This window comes from Panulirus ornatus, chromosome 11 (assembly GCF_036320965.1).
Source record: "Panulirus ornatus isolate Po-2019 chromosome 11, ASM3632096v1, whole genome shotgun sequence".
NCBI classification, from domain to species: Eukaryota; Metazoa; Arthropoda; class Malacostraca; order Decapoda; family Palinuridae; genus Panulirus; species Panulirus ornatus.
In genome coordinates, this window is record NC_092234.1 from 5,293,889 (window position 1) to 5,315,177 (window position 21,289).

The 21,289-nt window shown below is 39.8% G+C and overlaps 1 protein-coding gene across 1 annotated transcript in view; it reads left to right on the forward strand.

Moving 5' to 3' along the window:
- LOC139751082 (ATP-dependent RNA helicase DDX3X-like) overlaps positions 1-21,289 on the forward strand; it is a 344,069-nt gene that overhangs the window by 2,479 nt on the left and 320,301 nt on the right. The window contains exons 2-3 of the mRNA XM_071666186.1: positions 6,586-6,718; positions 13,155-13,298. Coding sequence (XP_071522287.1) covers positions 6,586-6,718; positions 13,155-13,298 — 277 coding nt within the window. The remainder of the gene's footprint in view (positions 1-6,585; positions 6,719-13,154; positions 13,299-21,289) is intronic.

The window sequence follows — 21,289 nt, forward strand, 5'->3', positions numbered from 1 at the left end:
TCATAACTAAACCCCCCACCCCCGTAGAAAGAAGAAGCATACCCCTGCCATACATGTTAGTCTCTTTTACTCACATACTCCTCCTCCTTGCCCCAGCAAGTATAACACTGATCAAAGACACACAGTGAAATAACCCAGTAAGCACCAAACAAGAGCCCTCACAATTCAGTCTTAAACTGCAGCCTACCAGACATAAGCCCATCAGAAGCCAAATTCCTCGGAGAAGCTTAAGTCACACTTTCCCCTTTAGGCTTTGGACAATACCCATCCTGACAATACTGTAAACATTTCAACATGTATACCTACGGTGCAGCAACCATAGCAAAGACAGTACTCATTAGCCCTGCAATCGCTGCGTGTGCACATAAACAACACCTTATTTTTTGAAGTTCCTGGTTAGTCGATGTTGCCAGCTTCCTGAGTGCTTCAGGAACCTCATAAAGACAAAAAGGACTCTTAGGGTAATATATATATATATATATATATATATATATATATATATATATATATATATATTTTTTTTTTTTTTTTTTTTTTTATACTTTGTCGCTGTCTCCCGCGTTTGCGAGGTAGCGCAAGGAAACAGACGAAAGAAATGGCCCCCCCCCATACACATGTACATACACACGTCCACACACGCAAATATACATACCTACACAGCTTTCCATGGTTTACCCCAGACGCTTCACATGCCTTGATTCACTCCACTGACAGCACGTCAACCCCTGTATACCACATCGCTCCAATTCACTCTATTCCTTGCCCTCCTTTCACCCTCCTGCATGTTCAGGCCCCAATCACACAAAATCTTTTTCACTCCATCTTTCCACCTCCAATTTGGTCTCCCTCTTCTCCTCGTTCCCTCCACCTCCGACACATATATCCTCTTGGTCAATCTTTCCTCACTCATTCTCTCCATGTGCCCAAACCATTTCAAAACACCCTCTTCTGCTCTCTCAACCACGCTCTTTTTATTTCCACACATCTCTCTTACCCTTACGTTACTTACTCGATCAAACCACCTCACACCACACATTGTCCTCAAACATCTCATTTCCAGCACATCCATCCTCCTGCGCACAACTCTATCCATAGCCCACGCCTCGCAACCATACAACATTGTTGGAACCACTATTCCTTCAAACATACCCATTTTTGCTTTCCGAGATAATGTTCTCGACTTCCACACATTTTTCAAGGCTCCCAAAATTTTCGCCCCCTCCCCCACCCTATGATCCACTTCCGCTTCCATGGTTCCATCCGCTGACAGATCCACTCCCAGATATCTAAAACACTTCACTTCCTCCAGTTTTTCTCCATTCAAACTCACCTCCCAATTGACTTGACCCTCAACCCTACTGTACCTAATAACCTTGCTCTTATTCACATTTACTCTTAACTTTCTTCTTCCACACACTTTACCAAACTCAGTCACCAGCTTCTGCAGTTTCTCACATGAATCAGCCACCAGCGCTGTATCATCAGCGAACAACAACTGACTCACTTCCTAAGCTCTCTCATCCCCAACAGACTTCATACTTGCCCCTCTTTCCAGGACTCTTGCATTTACCTCCCTAACAACCCCATCCATAAACAAATTAAACAACCATGGAGACATCACACACCCCTGCCGCAAACCTACATTCACTGAGAACCAATCACTTTCCTCTCTTCCTACACGTACACATGCCTTACATCCTCGATAAAAACTTTTCACTGCTTCTAACAACTTGCCTCCCACACCATATATTCTTAATACCTTCCACAGAGCATCTCTATCAACTCTAGGTTTGTTGAATGTGTCTGATGACAGAGTGGCAGATATAGGGTGTTTTGGTCGAGGTGGTGTGCAAAGTGAGAGGGTTAGGGAAAATGATTTGGTAAACAGAGAAGAGGTAGTAAAAGCTTTGCGGAAGATGAAAGCCGGCAAGGCAGCAGGTTTGGATGGTATTGCAGTGGAATTTATTAAAAAAGGGGGTGACTGTATTGTTGACTGGTTGGTAAGGTTATTTAATGTATGTATGACTCATGGTGAGGTGCCTGAGGATTGGCGGAATGCGTGCATAGTGCCATTGTACAAAGGCAAAGGGGATAAGAGTGAGTGCTCAAATTACAGAGGTATAAGTTTGTTGAGTATTCCTGGTAAATTATATGGGAGGGTATTGATTGAGAGGGTGAAGGCATGTACAGAGCATCAGATTGGGGAAGAGCAGTGCGGTTTCAGAAGTGGTAGAGGATGTGTGGATCAGGTGTTTGCTTTGAAGAATGTATGTGAGAAATACTTAGAAAAGCAAATGGATTTGTATGTAGCATTTATGGATCTGGAGAAGGCATATATATATATATATATATATATATATATATATATATATATATATATTTTTTTTTTCATACTATTCGCCATTTCCCGCGATAGCGAGGTAGCTTTAATTAAGAACAAGGCCCAGTTCTCTGTTCTTAACGCTACCTCGCTAATGCGGGAAATGGCAAATAGTTGAAAGAAAGAAGAAAGAATATATGTGTGTGTGTGTATATATATATATATATATATATATATATATATATATATATATATATATATATATTATATATATTATCCCTGGGGATAGGGGATTAAGAATACTTCCCACGTATTCCCTGCGTGTCGTAGAAGGCGACTAAAAGGGGAGGGAGCGGGGGCTGGAAATCCTCCCCTCTCTTTTTTTTTTTTTTTCCAAAAAAGAAGGAACAGAGGGGGCCAGGTGAGGATATTCCTAAAAAGGCCCAGTCCTCTGTTCTTAACGCTACCTCGCTAACGCGGGATATGGCGAATAGTTTAAAAGAAAAAAATATATATATATATATATATATATATATATATATATATATATATATATATATATATATATGGTGTGGGAGGCAAGTTGTTAGAAGCAGTGAAAAGTTTTTATCGAGGATGTAAGGCATGTGTACGTGTAGGAAGAGAGGAAAGTGATTGGTTCTCAGTGAATGTAGGTTTGCGGCAGGGGTGTGTGATGTCTCCATGGTTGTTTAATTTGTTTATGGATGGGGTTGTTAGGGAGGTGAATGCAAGAGTTTTGGAAAGAGGGGCAAGTATGAAGTCTGTTGGGGATGAGAGAGCTTGGGAAGTGAGTCAGTTGTTGTTTGCTGATGATACAGCGCTGGTGGCTGATTCATGTGAGAAACTGCAGAAGCTGGTGACTGAGTTTGGTAAAGTGTGTGAAAGAAGAAAGTTAAGAGTAAATGTGAATAAGAGCAAGGCTATTAGGTACAGTAGGGTTGAGGGTCAAGTCAATTGGGAGGTAAGTTCGAATGGAGAGAGGCTGCAGGAAGTGAAGTGTTTTAGATATCTGGGAGTAGATTTGGCAGTGGATGGAACCATGGAAGGGGAAGTGAATCATAGGATGGGGGAGGGGGCGAAGTTTTGGGAGTGTTGAAAAATGTGTGGAAGTTGAGAACGTTATCTTGGAAAGCAAAAATGGGTATGTATGAAGGAATAGTGGTTCCAAGAATGTTATGTAGTTGCAAGGCGTGGGCTATAGATAGAGTTGTGCGGATGAGGGTGGATATGCTGAAAATGAGATTTTGAGGACAATATGTGGTGTGAGGTGGTTTGATCGAGTAAGTAATGTAAGGGTAAGAGAGGTGTGGTAATAAAAAGAGTGTGGTTGAGAGAGCAGAAGAGGGTGTTTTGAAATGGTTTGGTCACATGGAGAGAATGAGTGAGGAAAGATTGACAGAGGATATATGTGTCAGAGGTGGGGGGAACGAGAAGTGGGAGACCATATTGGAGGTGGGAAGATGGAGTGAAAAAGATTTTGAGTGATCAGGGCCTGAACAGCAGGAGGGTGAAAGGCGTGCAAGGAATAGAGTGAATTGGAACAATGTGGTATATCGGGGTCGACGTGCTGTCAATGGATTGAACCAGGGCATGTGAAGCATCTGAGGTAAACCATGGAAAGTTTTGTGGTGCCAGGATGTGGAAAGGGAGCTGTGGTTTCGTTGCATTATACATGAGAGCTAGAGACTGAGTGTGAACGAATGTGGCCTTTGTTGTCTTTTCCTAGTGCTACCTTGCGCACATGCGGGGATAGGGGTTGTCATTTCAGGGTGGCGATGGGAATGAATAAGGGCAGACAATGAGAATTATGTACATGTGTATATATGTATATGTCTGAGTGTGTATATTTATGTATACGTTGAGATGTATAGGTATGTATATGTGTGTGTGGACGTGTATGCATATACATGTGTATGTGGGTGGGTTGGGCCATTCTTTTGTCTGTTTCCTTGCGCTACTTCGCTAATGCGGGAGACAGCGATAAAGTATAAGTTTATTTATTTATTTATTTATTTATTTATATATTGATTGAAAGCTTGAAATGGTTGCCTTGTTCTAAATTAATCACAGAATTCCTCTGTGCCTGATTCTGTATCCTGCTGACTTGAATTTTTATGTTTTTCAGACTCTTCCTTGATGTTATACTTTCAGTTATATATATATCTTTTAGTCCATATGCTTGAACTAGGCCTTTATTGGGAAGATAGCTTTTGTTTTAATTTCCCTGAACATAAAGCTATGGTAATACTTTTTCTAAGAGCAACAGTTACATATCTGTTGTTAAAAGGGTTATTACAGTATGCTCATTACATATTAAGGGGGGGGGGGGAGTGACAGTGTAGTTTAACAGTTGTAGGTAGTGTCTCACTACTTAGGGTAGCAGATAGGAAAACCCAATTTTGGGTACATATTCATAATGCAAGTCAAAACTGTACTATGATTAGTCTGTTTCTCTATATCTATGATACCCATCCCCTTCAGGAACTTCAAGGGGTGGCCATGCCGAAAAAGTCTGCAACTTTTGAGGACAGCATCTGAAAATTATTGACGTAGTTCATAATCTTGGTATTAGATTATGTAGGCATTCAGATCCTCAGAAGTTTAAAATTTATGTGCAGATTCTGACAAGTCCCCATGAATTCAAGATGCAAAGAACTTGGCTTAAAGTATCTTAAAAGGTTAGATGCATGTCATCTAAACCTTATAAGTAATTACCTGTGCCTATTTGTACAGTATGGGGGGAGAGAGATCTACATTCATGTTGCCTCATCTGAACTTTCAGTGCCATCAAGTTGCATTTTGAAACTCTAAACTGCAGGCATTTGCTGTCTCATTGGTTAGTTAATTCCAACCATCCACCACTCTAAGACTAAACCAATACTTATAGACATTCTAACTAGCTTTGTCATGGCCATGGTTACTCTGATGCTGCATCTTTTGAAGAACTGCAAACTTTAATTATTGTTCTGCTAATTTAGGAACTTGAAGCCTTTTTTTAAGTCTCCCCACCTCTGTCCTTTCCACAATGGACAGCATTGTAACCCTCAGCATTCGTCATGACATGATCCTCTTAAATTGAGGTACCATCTTAGTTATTTTTCTCTGAACCCTTCTGTTGAAAGGTATGAAGTATTTGATCAACAGCCAAGTTCTGTTTTCATGTATGAAGAAAAAAATTGAAGTTAATGAGAGTGGTTTGTACTTCATTAAAGTAGTAGGCTTTGCTTGTTTCTCTCTGGGTAAGGTCTCTGAGGATAAAATTTTGAAGGGAGTATATGAAGACAACCATAAGCAATATCGTTTCTTTTATAGAAAAATAAACTCCTTCAGTGTGATCCTTTTCATGCAAACAGAACAAAGATATTTATGGAGGGCTAAAATGTGATGAAGTTTTAAGCTTTAACGTGATTAACTTAGAAGACTGTAAGATGCATAGTTTTATAGATGAAAGTGGTAGGGGAAGAGTTGGACACAGGAGATGGACAGATGTGGTGAATGGAATCCTTGTGTATAAGACTAGCCTCACTAGATGAAACAGCATTGGTGTGCAAAGTGAAAAAGTAAGCAATGCATAAATAGAAAGATGCTTTCCATTATTAGCCTTACTGAATCCATTTTATAGCTTACAGCTCAGAAGACCGTAACTGGAGTGTATTATACATTCTACAATCTATGCTGCATTATTATGCATGTAATGCCTATACTGCATTCATTTAACATGTATACATGAAAGACACTAAGCATTACAATGTATTGAACATGATAGTGGAATTTGGTATGAAAGATTTCCTGTTCCAGCACTCAGAATGTTGGCAACATCAGTCTTTAGCTGAAACTCGTTAGTCCAGAATTGTGCTTAGTATGAAAGATTTCCTGTTACAGCACTCTGAATGTTGGCATCCAGTCTGCTGAAATTACTAGTCCAGAACGGTGCTCAATAATGTGACAGTAAATGCTTTTAATGTACAGTACAGAACAACTGCATACCGTATTTATTTACACATTCACTGACACTGGTTTTCTTTAGAGGGAAAGCCCTTCTTTTGCCATGGAACTTTGGACATGGCTTGAAAATGTGCTATGGGAATTAGAAGGTTGCATGCTTTAGGTTACCCAACATAAATAGAAAGAAATGTGTAAGTTAATAGATCTCTGAGTTCCTTATATTCATCTGTTTTGACTTGTCTTTATTTTGATGTTCACATATGTAAAACCACAATTTTCCTTTGTATTTTTGATTTCAGTTTGCTGGTCTAGGCTTGGAGGGACGAGACCACACTGGTCAACGTGGAGGTGGGCGTGGGGGCCGGGGAGGAGGCCGCTACATTCCCCCACATCTTAGGAGCAGATTAGAAGACGCACCACAGCCACCACCAGGTGAGAATGACTAAGAGAAATGTTTGATACACTTACTTATTCTTTTGTCTTTAAATATTCTGATTTAGGCCTCTGGGTGCTCATGGTAAAGATGTTTAGAAATAGATTTAGTGCTTTGTTAATAATGTACAACAAATATTTATAACTTTTGATCATAAGTATAACAGTAGCATCTTAGTACGTTGATATTTTTATATTCTATCCTCTGGATTTTAGAGGAATGTTGAATAAAAGATACCCAACATTCCTTTTGACTCTATATTATTTGAATAAGACATTTCTCACAACAAAGTTTATATATTTGTAACATAATACAAGGTAGAGTGTGTAGTGACGTGTTGATTATGTGCCAATAACAACGCACATTTTGCTATGCTAGGTTTCCTTTGAGATTTGAAAAAATTTAATTTTCATACCTGACATTGTTGCTCAGTCTTGTCATTTTCATATTCCATATCATCACTTGTGCTGATACATACAATAACCCTGAGCTGTTAATGTTTTGCAGTAGTGATGTTTAAGTTCGTTGATGTAAGCTTTTGTTATAAAAGTAACTTTTCACCAGGTCCCTAAATGAACATGTCATATGTCTTCTACCATTGTGTGTATCACTTCTCTCTCTCTGACCTGTTATATTTGAAATATACTCCAGAAGTAATACTTTCCTTCTGTTGCTGTCAGTTTTGATTTGCTGCTGTGTACTGCTCCACTGTAGTCATATCCTTCTTTGTTAGATAGTAATTAGTGTAATTGTATTTAGTATGATAAAGGATTGAATAAAGGTATGGATGTTGAAACTTTTTAAAAAGTTAATTGGACTGAAGAAGTGAAATTTTGTCCAGTTGATATAGTGTCAGTTTGTGTGTTTAAGAGCAGGGAAATCTGAAGTTGGAAATTACTGAGTGTGGCAAAGATGTTTAAATATAGATATGTGCCTTACCTTTTATTGAAAAAGTTGAATTTTTGTGTCTTCTTTTTTTCCGTTTCTCTTTATTATGTATACGTGGTGCTCTCTGCAGTAGGGTGCTTGTGGTGGAACTTTGTCTGTACTCATAGTCTTAGAACTTGTCTAACACTGAACTAACTAACACTTCATATTTTGTTGGAAAAGTTAACAGATTTCACCTCATTTCTGAGTTCCAGTTTTATAAGGAGAAATTCTAAGTTTTGCTTAAAAGATTAAAATAAATCATTATAATTCAGAATCTTATTCAGTAGAAGCCTGCACACCAAAAACTCTTAAATGAAAAGTTCATAAACATTCTTCCATTAAATTTTTGGTTGCAGTTTTGTTATTAAGATCGTGTCATCAGGCCACACTCAGAATGAAGTCAGTAGTGAGTTATGAATCTGAATATTTTCTGTACAAGTATTTCACAAAGAGGAGCCAAGGTTTACAGGGGCAGATACTTGAAATTTAGTTTTTCAAAGGCATCATTTGTCCTGCTGGATATTTGCCTCACCAGAGGATCCTGTGTCGGGTGTAGAATTTTATTTCTGGTGGATAATACTGGCTTTCCATTGCCTGATGAATAAAGCTCTTGCAAATTTCTGCCTCTGTAAGAGTTAGTGGAAAAGATTTTCTCCCAGGCTGTGTCCTGAGGCCTTTCTCAAAGGGTTTGTTATTTTTAGGGAGCATGCAGCATCAGAGCAGGTACCCTAATGAGATCACACAGAGTGATAGGGGGAAGCATTCATTTAGATGGTTTCCATAGGAGGTGGATCCCTTTGCCACTAAAAGCAGTGCCTTACCACCAATTTTTATATCTCCAGTTCTAGATGTGGGGGCAGCTAACAGACTCTTGGACTGAAATAATTGGAACCAAATTTATCTTACTTAAATATATCTTCTGGGAAGAGTTCTCAGATTAGCTAGTTTTTGGATTTTGATGTTGCTGGTGGCCCCAAAATGAGACAAACAACCTTGTTGCCAGAGACTCCTCCACTTGTATTATACTTCTCTGTTTTATAGGCTTTCTTTTGGTCTAAGTTCCTGGGTATTGTTATCTGAACAATAATGGTACTTAAGTCAATAGACGTTTATTTGCTCCTTTCTTTCAAAGTAGGCCATTGCTCAGCATTTTGCTTGACTCATTATTTTTTCCTTTCATATCAGTCAGTTCAACCTCTGGCTATGGAAAAGGAAATGTACAATTTATTCACACAAACGTCAATAGCAGTTCTCATCAATTTCACCACTGTATCACCATTATGTGACATTCATTTTTTCATTCATTTCAAGCTAAAAGTTTGTTTTCTAAATTGTTTCTTACATTTTTCATATGTATATATATGTATGTGTGTGTGTGTGTGTGCGTGTGTGTGTGTGTGTGTGCGTGTGTGTGTATGTATATGTATATGTATATTATCCCTGGGGATAGGGGTGAAAGAATACTTCCCACGTATTCCTCGCGTGTCGTAGAAAGCGACTAGAGGGGACGGGAGCGGGGGGCCGGAAATCCTCCCCTCCTTGTATTAACTTTCTAAAATGGGAAACAGAAGAAGGAGTCACGCGGGGAGTGATCATCCTCCTCGAAGGCTCAGAGTGGGGTGCCTAAATGTGTGTGGATGTAACCAAGATGTGAAAAAAGGAGAGATAGGTAGTATGTTTGAGGAAAGGAACCTGGATGTTTTGGCTCTGAGTGAAACGAAGCTCAAGGGTAAAGGGGAAGAGTGGTTTGGAAATGTCTGGGGAGTGAAGTCAGGGGTTAGTGAGAGGACAAGAGCAAGGGAAGGAGTAGCAATACTCCTGAAACAGGAGTTGTGGGAGTATGTGATAGAATGTAAGAAAGTAAATTCTCGATTAATATGGGTAAAATTGAAAGTTGATGGAGAGAGGTGGGTGATTATTGGTGCATATGCACCTGGGCATGAGAAGAAAGATCATGAGAGGCAAGTGTTTTGGGAGCAGCTGAATGAGTGTGTTAGCGGTTTTGATGCATGAGACCGGGTTATAGTGATGGGTGATTTGAATGCAAAGGTGAGTAATGTGGCAGTTGAGGGAATAATTGGTATGCATGGGGTGTTCAGTGTTGTAAATGGAAATGGTGAAGAGCTTGTAGATTTATGTGCTGAAAAAGGATTGATGATTGGGAATACCTGGTTTAAAAAGCGAGATATACATAAGTATACTTATGTAAGTAGGAGAGATGGCCAGAGAGCGTTATTGGATTACGTGTTAATTGACAGGCGTGCGAAAGAGAGACTTTTGGATGTTAATGTGCTGAGAGGTGCAACTGGAGGGATGTCTGATCATTATCTTGTGGAGGCTAAGGTGAAGATTAGTATGGGTTTTCAGAAAAGAGGAGTGAATGTTGGGGTGAAGAAGGTGGTGAGAGTAAGTGAGCTTGGGAAGGAGACCTGTGTGGGGAAGTACCAGGAGAGACTGTGTACAGAATGGAAAAAGGTGAGAACAATGGAAGTAAGGGGAGTGGGGGAGGAATGGGATGTATTTAGGGAATCAGTGATGGATTGCGCAAAAGATGCTTGTGGCATGAGAAGAGTGGGAGGTGGGCTGTTTAGAAAGGGTAGTGAGTGGTGGGATGAAGAAGTAAGAGTATTAGTGAAAGAGAAGAGAGAGGCATTTGGACGATTTTTGCAGGGAAAAAATGCAATTGAGTGGGAGAAGTATAAAAGAAAGAGACAGGAGGTCAAGAGAAAGGTGCAAGAGGTGAAAAAAAGGGCAAATGAGAGTTGGGGTGAGAGACTATCAGTAAATTTTAGGGAGAATAAAAAGATGTTCTGGAAGGAGGTAAATAGGGTGCGTAAGACAAGGGAGCAAATGGGAACTTCAGTGAAGGGCGTAAATGGGGAGGTGATAACAAGTAGTGGTGATGTGAGAAGGAGATGGAATGAGTATTTTGAAGGTTTGTTGAATGTGTCTGATGACAGAGTGGCAGATATAGGGTGTTTTGGTCGAGGTGGTGTGCAAAGTGAGAGGGTTAGGGAAAATGATTTGGTAAACAGAGAAGAGGTAGTAAAAGCTTTGCGAAAGATGAAAGCCGGCAAGGCAGCAGGTTTGGATGGTATCGCAGTGGAATTTATTAAAAAAGGGGGTGACTGTATTGTTGACTGGTTGGTAAGGTTATTTAATGTATGTATGACTCATGGTGAGGTGCCTGAGGATTGGCGGAATGCGTGCATAGTGCCATTGTACAAAGGCAAAGGGGATAAGAGTGAGTGCTCAAATTACAGAGGTATAAGTTTGTTGAGTATTCCTGGTAAATTATATGGGAGGGTATTGATTGAGAGGGTGAAGGCATGTACAGAGCATCAGATTGGGGAAGAGCAGTGCGGTTTCAGAAGTGGTAGAGGATGTGTGGATCAGGTGTTTGCTTTGAAGAATGTATGTGAGAAATACTTAGAAAAGCAAATGGATTTGTATGTAGCATTTATGGATCTGGAGAAGGCATATGATAGAGTGGATAGAGATGCTCTGTGGAAGGTATTAAGAATATATGGTGTGGGAGGCAAGTTGTTAGAAGCAGTGAAAAGTTTTTATCGAGGATGTAAGGCATGTGTACGTGTAGGAAGAGAGGAAAGTGATTGGTTCTCAGTGAATGTAGGTTTGCGGCAGGGGTGTGTGATGTCTCCATGGTTGTTTAATTTGTTTATGGATGGGGTTGTTAGGGAGGTAAATGCAAGAGTCCTGGAAAGAGGGGCAAGTATGAAGTCTGTTGGGGATGAGAGAGCTTGGGAAGTGAGTCAGTTGTTGTTCGCTGATGATACAGCGCTGGTGGCTGATTCATGTGAGAAACTGCAGAAGCTGGTGACTGAGTTTGGTAAAGTGTGTGGAAGAAGAAAGTTAAGAGTAAATGTGAATAAGAGCAAGGTTATTAGGTACAGTAGGGTTGAGGGTCAAGTCAATTGGGAGGTGAGTTTGAATGGAGAAAAACTGGAGGAAGTGAAGTGTTTTAGATATCTGGGAGTGGATCTGGCAGCGGATGGAACCATGGAAGCGGAAGTGGATCATAGGGTGGGGGAGGGGGGCGAAAATTTTGGGAGCCTTGAAAAATGTGTGGAAGTCGAGAACATTATCTCGGAAAGCAAAAATGGGTATGTTTGAGGGAATGGTGGTTCCAACAATGTTGTATGGTTGCGAGGCGTGGGCTATGGATAGAGTTGTGCGCAGGAGGATGGATGTGCTGGAAATGAGATGTTTGAGGACAATGTGTGGTGTGAGGTGGTTTGATCGAGTAAGTAACGTAAGGGTAAGAGAGATGTGTGGAAATAAAAAGAGCGTGGTTGAGAGAGCAGAAGAGGGTGTTTTGAAATGGTTTGGGCACATGGAGAGAATGAGTGAGGAAAGATTGACCAAGAGGATATATGTGTCGGAGGTGGAGGGAACGAGGAGAAGAGGGAGACCAAATTGGAGGTGGAAAGATGGAGTGAAAAAGATTTTGTGTGATCGGGGCCTGAACATGCAGGAGGGTGAAAGGAGGGCAAGGAATAGAGTGAATTGGAGCGATGTGGTATACAGGGGTTGACGTGCTGTCAGTGGATTGAATCAAGGCATGTGAAGCGTCTGGGGTAAACCATGGAAAGCTGTGTAGGTATGTATATTTGCGTGTGTGGACGTGTGTATGTACATGTGTATGGGGGGGGGGGGTTGGGCCATTTCTTTCGTCTGTTTCCTTGCGCTACCTCGCAAACGCGGGAGACAGCGACAAAGTATTAAAAAAAAAAAAAAAAAAAAAAAAAAAAAAAAAAATCAGTCAGTTTGTGGTTTGTAGAGATATGGTATTGAACATCTGTACTTTAGCACTAGCAGTGTACTCCTACATCTATCATTGTAGCACCACTTCCCGTAAACTCTTCATACTTGCAGATAACATCATTTACTCTTACTATATAATCACCATTTCTTCATATTGCTGAAGTGACAACTCTTTTTGTTTGAGATTGTAAGTTTTATGGTGCCTTCATATTGTTTAACACCATACCTGATCTAGAAGTGTTTGTGAAACTACTGCAATGGATTATCATTAAATGAAAGAACTGTTATTGGTTATTTATGTACAACAATTACAATTAAGATTCATTTTAGGGTTGCGGTGTTATTTGTATATTCTTGTATATTTTCTCCATGAGCATCAAGGGCCATTTTATTTTTATTTTTTTGCATGTGTAGTTTTGTATCTATCAAATTTTGAATTAAGTTATTTTTCTTTGATCTTTCAATGGCTTTTTGTATTTTGTAATTTAATGTGCTCCAAATTTTTTGTGTTGCTATGAGATTATAATTTTTGTAAAATAGGGGCTTTGTTTTATACAATAATTATTGATATTTTCATTTAGTATTATTTAATGATATTTTATTTTATGCAGTAATTATGGATAAAATATACATTATTGTATATTACATACCCTTTTAGTGACCTGTTTAGTTTAGCTTAATAAGGATTGCAGATTGCCATGTATTGCATCCTTTTGGCAGATACTTCAGATAGGAATTCTAGGGACGGTTTCGGAAGTTGGTATGGTTCCCGTGGGTCCCAGAACAGTGGCCGTAGCTGGGACCAGGATAGAGATAGAGATCATTTTGGCAGCAGAGATAAAGACAGAGATCTGTTCGGCAGCAGTAAGTTATACCCTTATGGTGAAGGTTTGGAGATACTTTGATTTGGCCACAAAATACTATATTGTGGTGTTGTGTGTGTGGGTTGTGCATCTTGGCTTACAGCCTCACTGACACTCTTTTTTGTTTTTTAGGAAGACCACATGAGCTTCTTAATAAGTGTGCAAGCTGCTTTGTGGTCTCATAGTCTGTGGTGTTGTATACATAACTGCAATCCATCACCAAAAATGATTTGTCGTAGGAATCATGGAATTAGATAACTGCTAATCATGCATTTAAAAGAAAGTTTTAATTGATTTTTTTCTTGGTGGTTTGCCAGATTCACACTAAATTGGCATTAAGCATTGTAGATTCCTTGAGTCTATGCTAGATTTATGCAGTAAAGATATGATGTTTCATGTTTCAGTGTACAGTTTTTTATTTCTTGAAGTAAAATAATCAAAGCATTGTATACCAATTGTCAAGGTAAAAATGGTTTTTATGAGTAGCAATGATTTGACCAGTACCAGTATTTGTAAGTTTGTCTTTGGGAAACCCATGTATTTATCCCTGGGATAGTTGGCATAGTAACTAAACACTATGCCATGGACACGACTTATAGGGTTGTAGTTGAGTGTGGGGATCATTAGTAAAATACAGTCTATGGGTACATAGTGCTCTCTGCTCATTAAGAATGGTTTGGTTCTGCACCATTAGAGCTTTATTGGGCATTATTTATTAAGTTTGTAGTGCTAGTTCCAGTATCCTATCAAGGATCCTAGGCCAAAAAATTGCCCTCACTCGGGAAATTGCTTCTGTATGAAGACTAGGGAGGGGGTGAAGGTTCTGGAAGCATTGAAGAATATGTGGGAGGCGAGAATGTTATCTCGGAGAGCGAAAACGGTTATGTTTGAGGGAATAGTGGCTCCTGCAATGTTATATGGTTGCGAGGCATGGGCTATAGATAGGGTTGTGTGGAGGAGGGTGGATGTGTTAGAAATGAGATGTTTGAGGACAGTATGTGGTGTGAGGTGGTTTGATCGAGAAAGTAATGAAAGGGTAAGAGAGATGTGTGCAAATAGTGTGGTTCAGATAACAGAAGAGGGTGTGTTGAAATGGTTTGATCACATGAAGAGAATGAGTAAGGAAAGATTGACAAAGAGGATAAATGTGTCAGAGGTGGAGGGTACAAGGAGAAGTGGGAGACCAAATTGTAGGTAGAAGGATGTAGTGAAAAAGATTTTGAATGATATGGGCCTGAACATAGAGGAGGGTGAAAGGTGTGCAAGGAATGGAGTGAATTGGAACAATATGGTATACTGGGGTCGACGTGCTGTCAATGGATTGCTGTTTCATGTGTTGTGGGGTGGCGACGGGAATGGATGAAGGCAGCAAATGTGAATATGTACATGTGTATATATGTTTAAGTCTGTGTATTTATATGTATGTATACGTTGAAATGTATAGGTATGTATGTGTGTGTGTGTGGGTGTTTATGTATATACATGTGTATGTGGGTGGGTTGGGCCATTCTTTTGTCTGTTTCCTTGTGCTACCTTGCTAACGCGGGAGATGGCGATTAAGTATAATAAAAAAATGAAGACTCTAAAATGGTACAGTGAACGCATGACATATAGTGGTGGATAGTTATCTCTCGTACATGAATGACATCATTCTAATGCTAAAATGTATCACCATTTTGGTGCATATTTGAAAAACAAATGTCCACCAAATTTAAAGTGTAAAGAGTATAAAAGAAAATATACAAACTCTACCCAAAAATAACTACTCGCCTACCCTTCACTCCCACCAATACAAACATTGCAATTAAAACCTTTTAGAACTCCCCTACAGTAGGCCCTGGTCTGGTTGCAAATCTTCTACCACTCCTGGTGACACAACAAAATCCCAACATTAAGGAAACTTGCCGACAGTACCAATTCTAAAACCACCCAGCTACCGTTCCTCCCACAGTTCCATATAATTTCTGTTTTCAGTATCCAAAATCATAGAAGAAATGATCCATAACATAAACAAACAAAATATCCCACTATCACCTGTACAACATGGCTTAGATTCAACCACTCCACAACCACACTACACACAGATCTCCCACATCATATCCTAGATATACATGTACATACACTCACACACCGTATTTTGTAGTGTATAAGAGGGTATTGCGAATTAGGCGCACACCTTAACTGGTTGAGAATATATATAAAAAAGATTTGACCATGTACAAGTTTTGATAGAGATGCTTTGTGGAAGGTCTTAAGAGTAAATGATGTGGGAGGTAAGCTGCTTGAGGCAGAGAAGTATTTACCAAGGGTGTAAGGTATGTGTACAAGTAAGAAGAGAGGAAAGTGATTGTTTCCCAGTGAAGGTTGGTCTGTGGCAGGGGTGTGTGGTTGTTTAATTTGTTTATGGATAGGGTGGTTAGGGAGGAAAATGCAAGAGTTTTGGAGTAGGGTGGTTAGGGAGGTAAATGCAAAAGTTTTGGAGAGAGGGGCAAGTATGCAGTCTGTTAGGGATGAGGGCCTGGGAAGTGAGTCAGTTGTTGTTCGTCAATGATACAGCCAATGTTACATTCTTGATAAAAACTTCTCACTGCTTCTAGCAGCTTATCTCCCACACTGTATACTCTTAAGACCTTCCACAAAGTATCCCTTATCAACCCTAATATATGCCTTCTCCAATCCATAAATGCTACATACAAATCCAACTGTTTTTCTAAGTATTTCTCACACACATTCTTCAAAGCATATACCTGATCCACACATCCTCTACTACTACTGAAACTACAATGCTCCTCCCCAATCTGATGCTCCGTACAAGCCTTCACCCTCTCAATCAGTATCCTCCCTTACAATTTTCTAGTGATACGCAACAAACTTATGCATCTGTAGTTTGAACACTCACATTTATCCCATTTGTAGTGGCACTATACATACATTCTGCCAGTCCTCAGGCACTTCACCTTGATCCATACGAACATTTGATATCCTTACTAACCAGTCAACAACACACACACACACACACACACACATTTTTTTCACATATTCACCATTTCCTGCATTAGCAAGGTAGCGTTAAGGACAGAGGAGGACTGAGCCTTAGAGGGAATATCCTCACATGGCCCCCTACTCTGTTCCTTCTTGATTGCTGTTTCCCACATCAGCGAGGTAGCACCAAGAAACAGAGGAAGAACCACCCATCCACTCATTTTTTTTTTTTTTTTTTTTTTTTTATACTTTGTCGCTGTCTCCCGCGTTTGCGAGGTAGCGCAAGGAAACAGACGAAAGAAATGGCCCAACCCCCCCCCCCCATACACATGTACATACACTCGTCCACACACGCAAATATACATACCTACACAGCTTTCCATGGTTTACCCCAGACGCTTCACATGCCTTGCTTCAATCCACTGACATCACGTCAACCCCTGTATACCACATGACTCCAATTCACTCTATTTCTTGCCCTCCTTTCACCCTCCTGCATGTTCAGGCCCCGATCACACAAAATCTTTTTCACTCCATCTTTCCACCTCCAATTTGGTCTCCCTCTTCTCCTCGTTCCCTCCACCTCCGACACATATATCCTCTTGGTCAATCTCTCCTCACTCATTCTCTCCATGTGCCCAAACCATTTCAAAACACCCTCTTCTGCTCTCTCAACCACGCTCTTTTTATTTCCACACATCTCTCTCACCCTTACGTTACTTACTCGATCAAACCACCTCACACCACACATTGTCCTCAAACATCTCATTTCCAGCACATCCATCCTCCTGCGCACATATCTATCCATAGCCCACGCCTCGCAACCATACAACATTGTTGGAACCACTATTCCCTCAAACATACCCATTTTTGCTTTCCGAGATGATGTTCTCGACTTCCACACATTTTTCAAGGCTCCCAAAATTTTCGCCCCCTCCCCCACCCTATGATCCACTTCCGCTTCCATGGTTCCATCCGCTGACAGATCCACTCCCAGATATCTAAAACACTTCACTTCCTCCAGTTTTTCTCCATTCAAACTCACCTCCCAATTGACTTGACCCTCACTCCTACTGTACCTAATAACCTTGCTCTTATTCACATTTACTCTCAACTTTCTTCTTCCACACACTTTACCAAACTCAGTCACCAGCTTCTGCAGTTTCTCACATGAATCAGCCACCAGCGCTGTATCATCAGCGAACAACAACTGACTCACTTCCCAAGCTCTCTCATCCCCAACAGACTTCATACTTGCCCCTCTTTCCAGGACTCTTGCATTTACCTCCCTTACAACCCCATCCATAAACAAATTAAACAACCATGGAGACATCACACATCCCTGCCGCAAACCTACATTCACTGAGAACCAATCACTTTCCTCTCTTCCTACACGTACACATGCCTTACATCCTCGATAAAAACTTTTCACTGCTTCTAACAACTTTCCTCCCACACCATATATTCTTAATACCTTCCACAGAGCATCTCTATCAACTCTATCATATGCCTTCTCCAGATCCATAAATGCTACATACAAATCCATTTGCTTTTCTAAGTATTTCTCACATACATTCTTCAAAGCAAACACCTGATCCACACATCCTCTACCACTTCTGAAACCGCACTGCTCTTCCCCAATCTGATGCTCTGTACATGCCTTCACCCTCTCAATCAATACCCTCCCATATAATTTACCAGGAATACTCAACAAACTTATACCTCTGTAATTTGAGCACTCACTCTTATCCCCTTTGCCTTTGTACAATGGCACTATGCACGCATTCCGCCAATCCTCAGGCACCTCACCATGAGTCATACATACATTAAATAACCTTACCAACCAGTCAACAATACAGTCACCCCCTTTTTTAATAAATTCCACTGCAATACCATCCAAACCTGCTGCCTTGCCGGCTTTCATCTTCCGCAAAGCTTTTACTACCTCTTCTCTGTTTACCAAATCATTTTCCCTAACCCTCTCACTTTGCACACCACCTCGACCAAAACACCCTATATCTGCCACTCTGTCATCAGACACATTCAACAGACCTTCAAAATACTCATTCCATCTCCTTCTCACATCACCGCTACTTGTTATCACCTCCCCATTTACGCCCTTCACTGAAGTTCCCATTTGCTCCCTTGTCTTACGCACCCTATTTACCTCCTTCCAGAACATCTTTTTATTCTCCCTAAAATTTACTGATAGTCTCTCACCCCAACTCTCATTTGCCCTTTTTTTCACCTCTTGCACCTTTCTCTTGACCTCCTGTCTCTTTCTTTTATACATCTCCCACTCAATTGCATTTTTTCCCTGCAAAAATCGTCCAAATGCCTCTCTCTTCTCTTTCACTAATACTCTTACTTCTTCATCCCACCACTCACTACCCTTTCTAAACAGCCCACCTCCCACTCTTCTCATGCCACAAGCATCTTTTGCGCAATCCATCACTGATTCCCTAAATACATCCCACTCCTCCCCCACTCCCCTTACTTCCATTGTTCTCACCTTTTTCCATTCTGTACACAGTCTCTCCTGGTACTTCCCCACACAGGTCTCCTTCCCAAGCTCACATACTCTCACCACCTTCTTCACCCCAACATTCACTCCTCTTTTCTGAAAACCCATACTAATCTTCACCTTAGCCTCCACAAGATAATGATCAGACATCCCTCCAGTAGCACCTCTCAGCACATTAACATCCAAAAGTCTCTCTTTCGCACGCCTGTCAATTAACACGTAATCCAATAACGCTCTCTGGCCATCTCTCCTACTTACATAAGTATACTTATGTATATCTCGCTTTTTAAACCAGGTATTCCCAATCATCAGTCCTTTTTCAGCACATAAATCTACAAGCTCATATACACATATATACATAAACACACACATATACATAACAACATACACATATCTATATATTCTCATGTACATATTCGTACTTGCTTGGCTTCATCCATTCCCATTGCCACTGTGCCCCATAAGAAACAGTATTGCCACTTTCTGATGACTTCTACCTTATGTTCCAACCTAGTACTATTACCTAATGCTCCCTCCTAATATTCCTGCCTACTTTCTTGACTTAGTGCTCCCATCTACTGGTTGTACCTGTTGCTTCAATCTTTTGCTCCTACAATCTTGCCAAAAGTCAGGGCTCGCACAGTGCTCAAGGCAGGAAAAAATTTAAAGTTACAAAGACTTCATTGTTGAAGAAAAATAAGACTCATGGTCATTTGGGTACTTTTATTATTTCATGGTATGATTGGCACTATATTTTGTTTAATGTTTTTGATTAAAGATCTTTCACTCTCAAACAGTACTCTTTTGATTATTTTTTACTATCAAACCATGTTTTTTAAATTATTATTTTTCACCTAGTATATGTTTTTTGTTTAAGGAATAATGATGTCATTTAGAAAATGTAACCCCTTTCGATGTTTAGATAGCAAGGGAAAAGGACATTTAGTTAATTTTTTTCTGGTGTATAGTTTATGGTTGTGTCCTGTTTTTAGCATGGAAGATTTATAATGATTCTACTGTATGCCATTGTCGTCTCCATCTGTTGACTCTCCATTTAGGGTTCTCAGATTTCATTAGATGAGTTGGTTAGACCTATAGAGGTTGCATTAAATGCCCCAGTGTTTGCTTTATACTGCTATTTCCCAGCATCTAAAGATTTGAACAGCACAAGACCCATAACTTACTTGATTTTTGCCTGAATTATGCTCTTCTTAAGAATTTGACCTGCAAGTTAGTGAGGCTTATATAAAGGTATAAGAAAATTCTGCCTTAGTGTGCGGAACGTAATATGCATTCGTCATATTTTTCAGGGAATATTTCCTCCTGTTCTTATTTATTTATACCGTATTACCTTTGCTGCACTGCAGGCAACATGTATTTCAAGAATTGCCCTCAAATTTCTATTATTGTTTGTTCATGTTGTTATCCTTAAGTATCTTCCCATTCTCCTCATGTTCATGAGGTGGCTTATGTGCATGTAGCATCATTTCTTTGGCTCAAGCTGCTCCTGTCTTCAGAAATGAAGACTTCACGTGATGTATGCCTTTATTTCATGAAATTTATAATAACAGTTTGGATCGGATGTCTTAGATATTATTGCTAGTACAGTTACAAATATACCTTGGTAAGTGTTAGAATATCCTTACATGCTTTGATAAATGCCTTCTACAGTTTACCATTTTGTGATGAAGCAGTGTGGTGGTTTGTTAGGGGGTATCTTGTTACTGTTTACCCTTTTGGTTTTCTTCTTGTATCTGCTTCTTCATACTTTTTTTTTTATTTTATTCATCCCCTCACCATTTCTTACTTTTGTATCATAACTTGTCAGTTTTATTGTCATACTTTTCGATTGAATTACTCTGCTATAAACTTCCTTTCTACGTAATCATATACTGTTAATTATATGTCTTGCAATATTCTCTAAAAAATTTTCTGCATTTTATTTACTGCTTTATATTTTTGGAAAATTTTCTGCATTTTATTTACTGCTTTATATTTTTGGTGGTTTACCTTCATTATGATTTTTGCCATATATGACCAGTGAATTAGGCTGTTCATTTGTTAAATTTCAGTTGCAGTAATAATCTAGCTGTGAAAAAGGTTGACATACCAAAGCAAAATTTTATTTTGTACTAAATTTTGTTTTTTGACCTTGATAGTGAGCTGTAGACACAAATTTTCAAGAGTATGACAGTATAGATGCATAATAGAATGAATGTCAAACTACTAGGCATTGTGGTTATCCAGTCCTACAATAACTGCCTGTCATGAGCTGATTTGATAAGGGTCATCCAACCAGAAAACTTTCTGCTTTGGCAAGCTGATAGTTAATTGCTGTCTATGCCACCCATAGGAGGTAGGTTACTTTGATGCATGTAGCAAAGGAGGGAGCTTTGCAGTTATACTAGTTGATTCCTTGAGTTTATCATTCATTTAGGAGCTTGCTGTGGCAATAGTGAAGTGAAAGGTAATGCTTATGTGCTTTA